This window comes from Natrix helvetica (genome assembly GCF_964273705.1).
Source record: "Natrix helvetica genome assembly, chromosome: 2".
NCBI lineage: Eukaryota > Metazoa > Chordata > Lepidosauria > Squamata > Natricidae > Natrix > Natrix helvetica.
The window spans coordinates 125,516,838-125,530,872 of NC_138552.1; the positions used below are offsets into that span (position 1 = coordinate 125,516,838).

Sequence of the window (14,035 nt, forward strand, 5' to 3'; positions counted from 1 at the left end):
GTAGCTGAGAATTACATTTCAGCAATATCTAGAAAACTTCTCTTATGTTCAAGAATAGAGACCTAACCATAAACCTCTAATTTCATTCCAATGAGTATATAACTTTGATTTGGCAAATGCTGTAGAGCAAGGGGGTTTTAAACTTTTTCAGGTCATGGCATCTGTTGAAAAGAAAAGAAAAGAAAAGCAATTCCAGAATTCTGATCAAGAGGCAGAGCTCTGCATTGGCTTGCCTTTGAGCAAACTTGTGTTTGTTTGCTTGCTTGCTTGCTTGTTTGGCCTTAGTCTCTCATAGATCCTGTCAAATTCTCATGGAAATGAATGGTGCCATGGAACACAATTTGAAAGCTGGTTTAGGAAATTCACAGGAATATTGCTAGGAAACTTGATTGGAAATTATCAAAGTCAAGTATACACCTTTTAAGATGTTGCCCATAATAAAATCTGAACATGGAATCAAATATGCAGGACTGTTAAGCAAAATGTCTACTTGCATTTTCTTTTATCTATTTTTTTTTATTGAAAAGTTTTACACAAAACAAAAAATTTTTTAAACATTTTCTCCCTCCCCTCCCCCTCCCCCCACCCCCCCCCCGTTTCCCCACCCTAACCCTCCCTAACCCAACCCCTGACTTCCCAGATAGAGACAGAAGCAACAGTTACCAGCAAATCTGAAAAACAAATATCCCAATAATAATATGCATATATCAGAATAAGAACAGGATAATACAAAAAAGACAAAAAAGGAAAAAAAAACCATCATAACCTCCTTTCCAAAACCATTACTACATATTTATGAAACATTTCTCAACCAAATCCCATAGACACTTCCTTTGAACCGTACCTTAATTTTACAAAATCAATCCAGGGATACCAATCTATAATATACTTATCGTAAGAGTGATCTTTTAGATATACAGAAATTTTATCCATTTCGGCAAGATTTGCTACCTTAAGTATCCATTCTTCTATAGAGCATAATTCTGCTTTCTTCCAATATTGTGCTACCAGCAGTCTAGCTGCTGTAATCATATACAATATTAATTTAGTTTCAGCAACAGTGCAGTCAGGTACTATGCCCAATAGAAAAAATTGGGGAGCAAATTTAATTTTTTTTTTTTTAAGAATCTTCTTCTGCATTATCCACCATATTTTAATCCATAAAGCCTTAACTTTCATAAATAACATGCAGCACCAAACCATTCTTTTTTTTCAGGAGCTGAGGCTACAAAGCATTGTCCCAATTTCCAATTGTCCAAAAAATTTTGATCACTAGACTTAATATGCGTCTCCTGAAGGCAAATTACATCATTTTTATTCTGTTTCAAATAATAGAAAACCTTTCTTCTTTTTTGTGGGGAATTGAGTCCATTAACATTCCAGGTCAGCAGCCTGACCATCGTCAAGCTTAGTTTGAAGCTTCTGAAGCATAGCCCTCATATCAGTAGGAAATCTCTTAGGCCTTGCTCCTCCCACGGCTTCAGATTGTGTAGGTACATCAACAGAGATACTCGAAGTTTGCTGTATAGTCTTCTCCATTTTCTTTGCCGTTGCTCTAGTAATTCTCTGTTCTTTAAATTCCAATCCCAAGCCTACTGCTTCTTCCAGTCTCTCCACAAGCTGTTTATCAACTGACGCAAGTGCCGAGGCTGCTATCTCTATTGGCTCCTGCTGAACAGGCTGGGTCTTTTCCGATTCCAATCCTGGCTCGCCAGCATTCAGAACCTTGGAATAAAAATCTCTGGCCTTCTGAGTAGAATCCAATCGATATCTTTTCCCAGAGTAAATCAAAGTAACGCCAATTGGCAACTCCCATCTAAATTGCAGGTTACGTTTCTTCAGCTCATCCGTCAAAAATTTAAACTCTTTGCGCAGCCTAAGCATTTTTAATGGTATTTCTTTCAAAACTTTCACCTCCTGATCTCGCACAGTACATCTCTGATGATATGCAGCCTGTACAATCTCATTACGCAGGTATCTCCTTTCCAGATGAACCACCACATCTCTTGGCAAGTTTCGCTGTCTTGCATACCAGGAGTTAACTCTGTAGGCTTTCTCAATCTGTTGGAGAATCTCTTTTGGATCCACTTGTAGAAGGGGGGCAAAAGCCTCCGCGCAAATCACCCTCAAATCTTCTCCTTTCCCGCTGTCTTTATCCTCTGGCAAACCCCTTACCCGCAAAACAGCCTCTAACTGCTTGTACTGGAATAACAACTGCTCAAGCTCAATTCTATCCGCCCTCTCTTCCAACTTGTCTGCCCGGTATTCCAATTTTCCAACATCCTTCTGAGTCTCTTTAACCGCATCATCCAGGAATTCCAAATTTACAGCCAGTCCAGAAAGGGCAGAAACAACATCATTTCTAATATCTTGATTAGCCCGAGCTGCCTGATCCCTCATCTCTTCCATAGTTTGGTTCATTTGATCCATTTGGTCCTGTTGGCTTCTCATTTGTTGTTTCAAATCCAACATATTTTTCTCCATATCACCAAACTTAATGTTCAAAGTATCCAATATTTCTTTATTGGTAATTGCTGCAGGTGGTGGATTTTGGGATTGAGATTGAAGTTGTGCCAACAAGGACAGCTGAGATTGTTGTAAAGGAGAGGAGGTGCCCTTGGGCTTGGTACCTCTCTGTGCAGCCATAACTTGCCAAGGCGCCAAGCAAGTCAAAAAAAAAAAAAAAAGGAAAATCCTCTTTTCTTTTTCCCCCCCCTCTTTTTCAATTCCAACCACCAGATGGCACTGTTGTATAAGGTTTCAGTAAGAGTCAATTAAGGAGAACAAGCAGAGAAAGAAAAGTAGCCATTTTAAAAGGAAAAAGTTCTCCGTTGTTTTTTTCCCCCCAAAGTGAAAGTCTTTGTTATAAAGCTGTAGAATAATAAGAGAAAGCAGAACCCCCCCCCAAAAAAAATACTTGCAGCCACCGCTTCAGTCTCAGTCTGACCGTTACAATTCAGCACCAATCAACAATGTAAACGGAGACGTGCCTTCCAGAGCTTGCCCTGCAAAGCAGGGGGATCCAGCTGTTGGAGCTTCCTCTCGGGCCACCTGGGGAGCACCGCTTCTGCCTCCAGGAATTCCTTCCTGGAGGGTCCAAACGGGCTCAACCCAGCCCGAAAAAGCTCTCCTCCGCCTCTTTGCCCGAGGCAGAGGATTTTCGCCCCTGGGAATCGCCGATGTCCGCGATTCCCGGCGAAACAATCAGCTGTAGATCGGACGCTCTAAAGGGAGCGTCCATTGCCCTGGTGGCATCCGCCGGAAGTCTGCATTTTCTGAATGCCATGTAAAGTGTGATACTGATGTTTATAAACATCTGCAATCTTGGGGGGGGGGGAAGGCATATAGATAATGTATATTTATTTCTGCTTTCCTTGCAGTTATAAAAATAGCCTTATCATTCAAAGTTGTACATTTCCTTTTAAGTAGACATCTAATATAAATTGATGTGATGAATGCAAAAATATATTTTTCTTTCAGCTGGAAATTCATATGCATCAACTTTTGGAGAAACTGTCTGTATAGTTCTGAATTCCTTAATGATCTTCCCAAAAATTATTCAGTGTTTTTGTGCCAGGTTGATGTAGAAGCTCCTGCTGCTGCAACAAAGAGACACATGCCTGGTTTTTCATTGATGAGATCATTGTTTCAGATCAAGATGTATTTGGTAATCTGATATTCTGCTTTTTTTAATTTTCTTTGCTTTTGATAAATATAAAAGTAAAATATAAATGAATTTGGAGGGACAAGAGCAATATTTTTTCATCAAGAAATAAATGCTTGATAGAATTACAGTTACTGATAATTTGGGAAACATTTCAGTTGTAAATTCTGGATCTAATTAGTGGGAAAGACAATTGGGAAAGTTGGGAAGGAAGCAAAAAGCTGGAACAAGCAAAGTTGGTGCATAAACATTATAGAGATATCATCAATATCCCAATCTGAGACATCAGTTATGAAGGGAACCAAGGATTTTAAACTCAGGACTACACATAATACATATATAAGCAAATTCCTAGATTCTGCAGGATCTGTTCTTCGTTGTTTCTAGGGCTAGTTCATATTGGCAGGCTTCTTATTTATCTGAGCATTTCCCTTAACTTAATGAAACTTTTGAAGAGCAAGTTGAAATTCCTAGAGAGATATTTATTTCAGTGGTAGAGAGAAGTTTGATATAAATTATAATGCAATTACTTTTATTTTAAGAATCTATATTATATGCATATTGAGTGTGGCAAGTGGTAAGTCTTGTCTTTTATAGCAGTACTATAAAAGGCAAAAGTGTTTTCTTTCCAGTTTTTCAGAAGGAACCCTGGTCATCTTGCCCACATGGGAACCTCATAGAATCTGTTTTGGTTGCTGGCATCCCACCTATATTTAATGTATCTTTTTTGGTAGCAAATTATCACAAGAACCTCCCTCTTCTCTCACTCAGGTAAGAATAAAGGTTCATACATATTTATGCTTTGATTTCCTTCCTTCTTCCCTCCCTCCCTCCCTCCTTCCGTCCCTCCTTCCTTCCTCCAATGAATCAGAGAAAGCCAGATAGGACTTTAAAAATAGTTGAGGTGTGTAAAGTAGGCCAACTATATGGTAAAACATCTTTATCTCAGGGACTTTCAGAGCAAGTCAAGAAACCCATTTGGACTTTTCCTAAATTCAGTTTCCATGCTCCTCTTCAGAAAGATGTTACAGTGTTATTTTTGGTATTCCTTCTGTTGATCCTTATCCTGCCACAGGAAAGATGATGCCAAATGATTGGATTCTTATTTCCTGTCTGCAGGACAAGTTAAAGAAAGTGACTGGTGAAGTCCCCTCGATGTTTTCCCCCTATTATGTTAGCTGGTAGAAAGAATTAATCAATTTACTCTTGTTCATTGAGCTGGGACTGGGAAGAGGAGGCAAGTTTTGATAGATGGTAAATTGGTACTTCAATATAAAGTGTGTTGGAATAACAGGAAAAACCCTAACACTGGAACAGCCAAGAATGGGTTAAGGCTGCCTTGGGGATAATCTGGGATCAGGTTAAGGCAATATTGTAAAAAGAGCAGAAAACAGAGATTGCTGGAGCATGTTTCTGCTGTGATTAGATGCATGTAAAGAATGGCACTTAAGTGAATTGCATGCCTATGAAAGGCTTTAAATAGCATCCCACATGGATTGAAAAAAAATCTAGACAGTCCCTAGATTGCAGCCAAGAGATAGTTGAAACTTATCCAGATTGATGCAGCCCAGGCAGGAAAGCTCTAATAGAAATAAGGATACATGCAAATATTTTTCATTAGCTATTGGTTGGATGGAATTAAATTGGGTAGTGGGTAGGGAGGGATAATTTGGTATACAAGCTTAAGAAGAAATGTTGAATCTTGCATAAGTGTGTGGGAGAGAGAAAAAGAGAGAAAATCTTGAAACTTTATTTTTTCCAAATCAGCTCTAGCAGAAATCTTGCATGCAATTTAAATTTACATATTAGACCAAAACAATCTTAGAAAGACATTCAAAACAAACATATGTAATAATGAAGACCACAGTGTTAGCCTAATTTTACACTATTAATAAAATGTATGGAATGAATTTTTTAAAAGGACACCTTAGATTTGAAAAACACTGAGATTTATGTGTTAATTTTATCTGACCCTTTGGATTAGTTTTGAAACTGAATGTAGGTTTAGAAAAGATAAACAAGGTTAGTAATCTCCACAAGAGTTTCACAGAATTACTGTATGATGTTCAGCCTGTATGTGGCAGACACTTGATGCCTTTGTTTACACTTTATACTGTCACACAAACTAATTAATCATGCTGGATGAAGTTTTCCCATGTGCTTTGTTGTTGTTAGTTGCGAAGTCGTGTCCGACCCATTTCAACCCTATGGACAATGTTCCTCCAGGCCTTCCTGTCCTCTACCATCCCCCGGAATCCATTTAAGCTCACACCGACTGCTTCGGTGACTCCATCCAGCCACCTCATTCTCTGTCGTCCCCTTCTTCTTTTGCTCTCAATCTTTCCCAGCATTAGGCTCTTCTCCAGTGACTGCTTCCTTTTCATTAGGTGGCCAAAGTATTTGAGTTTCATCTTCAGGATCTGGCCTTCTAAAGAGCAGTTAGGGTTGATCTCCTCTAGGACTGACCAGTTTGATCGTCTTGCCGTCCAAGGGACTCACAGAAGTCTTCTCCAGCACCATAGTTCAAAGGCATCAATTCTTTGGCACTCAGCCTTTCTTATGATCCAACTTTCACAGCCATACATTGCAACTGGGAAAACCATATCCTTGACTATATGCACTTTTGTTGGCAGGGTGATGTCTCTGCTTTTTAATATGCTGTCTAGATTTTCCATAGCTTTCCTCTCCAGGAACAAGTGTCTTTTAATTTCTTGGCTGCAGTCCCCATCTGCGGTGATCTTGGTGCCCAGGAAAATAAAATCTGTCAATACCTCCATTTCTTCCCCATTTATTTGCCCCCACGTGCTTAGTTTATAAGTATATCCAAGGTTCTAAGGAAATTGACTTTACTCACCATGGTTAATTGTGGCAAATGTATAATTGAACAAAGCTGATAAATTAGGTTTTTGTATTCATAGAAGTGTACTAGCCACATTATATCTTAATGTGCACTTGTCATACGTTTTTCAAATGTCTCCCAAAATCTAAACTTTGAAGATGCTTCTCTGTAAAAGCTTTACATTTCCATGTCTTATGTCTTTTCCTACTGCCATCTAGTGGTTGCTGAGGTTTTCACAGTTGATCAGTGGATGAATTGAAACGTTTAATTTTTATTTTTTGTAAATATGAAGAATTAGGAATAATTAATATTTAATTTGCTTATTGACTTTTATACTTTTGTAGACTTTTGTATTTAATCACTGGCATTCTGTGTTAGTAGGAATATAAATATTTTCTAATTTATTTTTCTTATGATGCATTTTTAATTGCATATGAATTGTATTAATGAAACTTTATGTTACATTTATAATTATCTTTTTTTGGAATGAGGTTTGAAACTTATTTTTGCATAATACATATGGGAAGCAATTTGTATTGTCTATAATTAAAGCCTGAAAAAGTTAAGTTTGAGTTATGTGTAAGTAAATCTATTATTTAAGAATCTTTATTCAATTTTTCTCAGTTTTCTTTATTTTATTCAAAGTGCTTAATAAAAGACTTCTGGTTGTTTTGTAACAAATACCTTTGCTATTCCAGAAGTTTTCCTCTACACATAGTTGAGAATTAGAGGCACCATGTCTCCAAATGTCATTTACTGGAAAACATGAGGAAAAAAAGCAATAATAGTATTACCTTGTGTCTTGTTTATGGATTTCCTGCTGATTTCTGGTTGGAAATGGACACCTATAAACAAATATTCTAGAGTTGCATTTGAAGTAGCTCAATTCTGAGACAGGAATGGTATTGCAAAACTTGCTTTCATTTATTTGCTTATTTTTTCACATAGCAGGGGTATGCCTTTGGAGGGACCCGAGGGGACTGATCAATTGTTGATGTTTATGAATGAGACAGGAATCAATTTGACAGTCCAGAGGATACAAGGTGCAAGGCCACCTCTTGGAGGAATGACCATGGCGCTCAGAGGGCGACAATTGAGTCACCTACCACACATCAATCGGCCAAGTCCGCACCAGGTGGCCAAAAAAGCTGAAGGTCACAGTCCTCATCGAGGACTCTCCATGTGAGATGGAGATCAACACCGGGTCATCACTGACCAACATGTTGTGGTCAACCCTAAAGCAGGCTATCCCTAGCCTAAAGAAGCAACATCTTCGCACCCCTGACATCTGCCTACGCGATTACCAGGGAAACCAGATCCCCATCATGGGCCAAGGCACCTTCCATGTGAAGTTCAAGCAGTTCAGTGGGAAACTCCCAGTGACAGTGTCAGCGGCAACCTGCAGAGCCTCCTAGGGCTAGATTGGTTCCAAGCCCTGGGCCTAGAGGTGACCGGTATCAACGCTTTGAAAGACGATGGTGCTGAAGCCATCTTTAAGGAGTTCGAGGATGTCTTCGGCACCGGTCTGGGTAAGTATGTGGGGACTCCAATTTCCTTTGGTTTGGACCCCATCATAGCCCCAATAAGGCTAAAACCCAGGAGAGTACCTTTTGCTGTCTACCCCAAAATTGACAGGGAAATTGACAAGCTCGTAGGCCTGGGCTTCCTAGAGCTGGTCGATCACGCACGTTGGGAGACCCCTATAGTGACACCTGTCAAATCTGAGGGGTCTGTCTGTATCTGCATGGACTACAAGTGCACAATAAATAAAGCACGACAACAAAGAGCCTACCCTGTACCCATTGTACAGCACCTCCTTCATTCATTAGGCCCCGGAAAGTTTTTCACAAAATTGGACATGGCGCAGGCATACCAAAAATTGCCTGCAGATGGTGCTATGGCAGAGGCCCAAACCATTGTGATGCACAGGGGTGCATTCAAATGTCACCGCCTGCAATTCAGCGTTAGTATTGCACCTGGACTGTTCCAAAGTGTCATGGAATGGCTTTTGCAGCGGATTCCAGGAGTCGTCCCCTATTTCGATGACATCTTGGTATCGGCTGCAAATGAGACGCAACTTTTGAAACGAGTATGAACAGCTTTGACCAGAATTAGAGAAAAAGGCCTCCGTCTTAAAAAAGAAAAATGTCAAATAAATGTGCCTAGGGTTGAATTCCTGGGGTACCTTATTGATGGCTCTGGGATTCACCCAACCACACAAAAATTAAAAGCAATTCAGGATGCCCCCATACCTCGCAATCAAACCGAGCTGCAGGCATTCCACAGGCTCCTTAATTTCTACAGCGTCTTTCTTAAACAGAAAGCCACTGTTGCTGAGCCCTTACACTGTCTCCTGGCTAAGAACACAAAGAGGCAGCCCCATTTGCCATGGTAAAATGACTCCTGTCGGAGGACTCCTTTCTGGTACAATACAGCCAGACCCTGCCGTTGGTGCTGACCTGTGATGCTTCCCCGTTTGGCATCGGCACTGTCCTCAGCCACCACATGCCCAATGGAACCAAAGCCCCTATTGCATTTTACTCCAGGACCTTGTCTGCCGCAGAGCGGAAGTAGAGCCAGCTGGACCGTGAGGCTTTGGCTGCAGTGGCCAGAGTAAAGAGGTTCCATGAGTACCTATATGGCCGTGACTTTGAACTGGTTATGGACCACAAGCTGTTGTTGGGCTTACTGGCTGGGGACCGGCCTACCCCAGTGTCATTATCACCCCGCATGACCAGATGGACCATCTTCCTAGCTACCTACTCCTACTGCCTCATCCACCAACCAGGCTCCACTTTGGGGCATGCTGATGCTTTGAGCTGCTGCCTGTTGCTTGAACTTCTCACTGACCCTACCCCCGAGACTCCAGTCCTCCTCATTGACTGCCTTGAGATTGGGCCTGTCTCGTCCAGTGACGTTGCCCGTCACTCTGCAAAGGACTCCACCATCAAACAAATTTTGAACTGGGTGTGGAGGGGGTGGCCCAAGGGGCCTGTTGGGGCTGACTTCAAAATGTATTTTTGCCAAACGCGATAAGTTATCAGTTGTAAATGGCTGTTTACTGTGGTGGGACTGGGTTGTTGTTCCACCCAAACTGCGCATTGCAATATTAGAGGCTTTACACGTAGGGCATCCTGGAATTGTCAGGATGAAGTCTTTGGCTAGGAGTTAGGTGTGGTGGCCCAACATGGACAGGGAGATCGAAGAATGGGTGGCTACCTGCACACCGTGCCAGGAATCCAGACCAGCTCCCCCAGAGGCGCCCGCTAAGGAGTGGGAGCAACTGCAAGCACCGTGGTCTAGGGTGCACATTGACTTTGCTGGCCCAGTTCACGGCCAGACATTTCTTGTAGTTGTGGACGCCTACTCAAAATGGTTAGAGGTAGTCCTGATGACCTCCACTATGGCAGAAGCGGTCATCAAGGTGCTACAGAGACTTTTCTCCATGCACGGCTTGCCCGACGTCTTGGTCTCTAACAGCGGGCCCCAATTCATGGCTATGCAATTTGAGACCTTCCCAGCATCTCAGGGAATCAGGCATGCTCTGGTCGCGCCATTCCATCTGGCCTCCAATGGTCAGGCGAAGAGAATGGTGAGATCTGCAAAAGAGGCCCTATCTAGGATGGGCCCAGGAGATTGACAAACACGGGTTGACCACTATTTGCTAATTCAGCACATCACACCCAGTGCCACTACAGGGAGAAGCCCCTCTGAGCTTCTCATGGGTCGCCGGCTAAGGTCCCACTTAGACCGGCTATACCCCAATTATTTTGCTTCATCGCCCCCAGACTCCACAAGCAAGATTCGGACATTTAGTGTAGGGGATTCAGCATACGCCCACAACTACACCGGGGGAACTCTGTGGATTCCTGCCACACTGATAGGCATCTTACCTCCTAGAGCTGGAGGATGGTAGGAATTGGAGAAGGCATGTTGACCAACTCCGTGGCTGCCTCTCCAACTCCACTCTTAGACAACTAAAGGTAACTCCTGCATGAGTTAGCCCAAGCCCTACCTAAACAGAGCAAACACTCACTCCTTCCATGGCCAGCTCAAGCCTGAGGGTACCGGGAAACCTATCTGGTTTTGTTGCAGGCCCTCAGCGAGCTCCAAGCGAACCAACTCTAGAAGCTCCAGCCGCGGCCTGTGAAAGGTTCCAGGAGCTTCCACCAAGTGGAGGTGCGGAGCAAACAGGTCCGTCCGACCTGTTCAAGGAAACCCTACCTACTGAACTGCACAGGTCAGGCAGAGTGACCCAAAAGCCAGCCTACCTGCGTGACTACGTAACAAGTAGGATTGTTCCATCCAAGTGGGGAGGGGTGTTAGATACTTGTTCTAACTACAGTGGTTTTCACCCAGGTCCTCTGTTCCAGCAGGAACAGAGGTTTAATCCTATTGGTCGAAGGCCTATCCATTACCCAATCTAACATGAACCTTGCTGGACTTTAGGAAATTAATGTACCCAGTCAATGGCCAAGTCACTGGTTGAGAAGCATGACTAAAGATGATCTCAATCAATGGGAATAAAATGCTTTTTCTTGGGGCTCAACAAATTCTTCCAACTCTTGGTGGTGTTTTAGATCTTGCCTGTCCATCATGATTCTAAGCAACTGACAGCAGAAATATAAAAATGTATAATATAATATGCAGCAATGTAAAATACTGTAAAACAATGTAAAATATAAAACAAACAAAAAACAGCAGAAGAATGCTTTAAGGACAATACAAATCTTTAAATTAGCAAAGTTTGATAAGAACCACAGCAGGTTCATCAACAAAGCCCCTCTTAAAAATGAAGGTGTTTACCAAACTGAAGGAGCTGGAAGCAAGGAAGTGAAAAAGCTTTCCTGAAAAGATGGTTACAGGAACGTGGGCTTAGCCATCAAATAACCTGCTACTAGTTCTGGTTGTACAGACATCAGTGGTAACACACAAAGGAAGAGTCAAGAGGGCAATTAAACTATGATGGCCTGATTCTAGGCATTTTCAAAGAATAATCTATTACAAATAGAACAATGGAATCTAGTTACATCTCACATATTAAAACATTTATTACTATGATAGCTTTTGTGGATTGCAGTCCATTTAATCAGCAGTTCCTGAGGGAGAAATTTCCTGAGAAACAAATAAGAACAACTATCCCAGTGATATGGGACATATGGGACAGGTGTTGTAGAAATATTAGCCTATAGCTTTCTGTATTGTCTCTTTCAGGACTGTAGTTCTGTGCTCATGATTTCTTGGCAAGCCATTTGCTTGGAAATGAAAACACCAAAGTTATGTGACAATCAGCAAAATTTTGTTTGTGTAGGATGATATTACTATATATCAAGGAGCCCTGGTTGCACAGTAGTTAAAGTACAGTATTGCAGGCTAACTCTGCCCACAGCCAGGAGTTCAATTCTGACCAGCTCAAGGTTGACTCAGCCTTCCATCCTTCCAAGGTCGGTAAAATGAGGACCCAGATTGTTTTTTTTAAAATATATTTTTATTATTTTTACATTTAAAACAATGCAATACCGCGGAGTCGGAGTGACCATACATTCACATTATGTACAGCTAGTTTCAACCATTAACAATTACTCTACTTCAGTGACGTGCAGTCAGGTGAGGCAAGTGAGGCACAGCTTCACCACTCTCATCATGAAAAAAAAAAAGTAAAAGGAAAAAGCTGAGCTAGTTGCTGCCTCACTGTGGATGACTCTGCTTAACCTCACTGGTGCTCTCCCTCCCCAAGTGTAGTGACTTCCTCCCCAGGCCCCCATTCATTTCTCTCTCTCTCACACACAGCTGGATAAAACTATATAAACATCTAGCCCAGCTTCACTGATTACAAGTTTGAAAAGGCAACGTGGCTCCACCTGCAATCAAACTACACTTGGGGAGGGAGAGCACAAGCGAGCACTGAGGAGACCACAGGAGGAGGCAGGAAGCCAGGCAAAGAGCCATGCTGTAGTACACACACTTCCCCCCAGCCTCTTTCTTTTGGAAGGCTCGGCTCGGCTCCCCTCCGGCTTCTCTGCCTCTCCTCTCACCCCAGCCTGCCAGCAGGAGGTGGTGGGTGGGCTTTATTGTGTTCCAGGCATTTCCCACCCAGACAGCAGGCTGCATTTGCAATGGTGGAGGTGTTTGGGAAAGGCAGCAGGGGAATGGGGGGGGGGGATGGCAGAGGAGCTGCTTTCAAGCCACTGGAAAAGATATCCAATCCAACTTTTGTGTGTGGGAGGTTTGTTTGAGAGTGAGTGAGAGAGGGAAGGGGTAGGAGAGATAGTCCAATCCAACTTCTCTGTGTGTGTGTGTGTGTTTGAGAGAGGGGGAGGAAGGGAGGGAGGGAGGAAGGAGGGGAAAGAGAAGAAAAAGAAAAAGAAAGAAGGAGCAAAGGAGAAAAACAAATGCTGTCGCTTTAAATTGGAACTGAGCATGCCTGGCTGTGGAATTCTGGGAGTTGAAGTCCACAAGTCTAAACATATTTGAAACCCAGCACTGTGTCAGTGCCTCACCAGTCATAAACCTCACCGCACGTCACTGCTCTACTTAATACATTGTCTGTCCTTCTGTCCAATCACCATATATACATTTGTTCCAGTCTTGTCATCTTGTCTTATACCAATCATAAAATCTGTTCCATACTTCAAAATATTCTGATTCCCCTTTATTTTTAAGTTCAAGAGTGAGCCTATCTGCTTCTGCACAGGCCAACACTTTTCCAGGACCCAGATTGTTGAGGGCTGACATTGTAAATCATCCAGAAAGTGCTGTAAAGCACCAGGACACTGTACATAAAATTAAATGCCATTGCTATATTACTGTATTGTATTTTATGTTGATTTTAATGTAATGCAATATCTATATGTCTTATATTGGTATAACTTGAAGTAATAAATTAATGTTACTTTCTTTGAATTTCAGATGATACTGAACACATAATAGTTCACATTATAGGATCTGGCTTCACTGCAGATCATTAATCATTGCTCATAGAAACAAACAACCTAACTTGCAAAATCCTAAATTCAAACCACACTAATGTCCTTTGTCAGATGAATGTATCACCAGTTGGATTGTATAAGGTGACATTATTGGTAAGACATTTTGGATTTGCAGTCAATACCAGTGGAGAAAGTAGTATCTTCCTGAAGATTACACCTAGATTGACTTCTGTTGAGCCTTCAACAGCTTCAGAGATAGGTATGTCTGAAACATACTTACTTTTGATAAGTGTGTGTTTGTGTGTGTGTGTGCACGTATAAACACACACACATGCTATCTCTATGCCAGTGGCAAAGTGAGTTCAAAAATGAGCAAATGCATTGAAATCCTAGGACTCTTTTTATTTTTATTTTTTCTAGGAAATCACATTTGTGGTTCTGAGCCATATATAAGACTGTGGAAGAAAAACAAGATAAATCTCTTGTTTTTGTAATGTATTTATTATCTAGAATGTGCTCCTTTTATAGCTGTGGATTGTGTGTGTGTGTGTGTGTGTGTGTGTGTGTGTGTGTGTGTAGATGGAATGGTTTGGTGCCCTAGAG

At 41.8% G+C, this 14,035-nt stretch overlaps 1 protein-coding gene and 1 long non-coding RNA gene across 2 annotated transcripts in view; both read left to right on the top strand.

Moving 5' to 3' along the window:
• PKHD1 (PKHD1 ciliary IPT domain containing fibrocystin/polyductin) overlaps positions 1–14,035 on the top strand; it is a gene marked incomplete at its 3' end in the record, with an annotated part of 306,709 nt that overhangs the window by 49,685 nt on the left and 242,989 nt on the right. The window contains 1 exon segment of the mRNA XM_081943866.1: positions 13,485–13,691. Within this exon segment, the coding sequence (XP_081799992.1) occupies positions 13,485–13,691 (207 nt within the window).
• LOC309386170 lies at positions 3,592–10,663 on the top strand. The gene is made up of 3 exons (XR_014174364.1): positions 3,592–3,667; positions 4,297–4,435; positions 10,599–10,663. It is a non-coding gene; the product is annotated as an uncharacterized lncRNA (long non-coding RNA).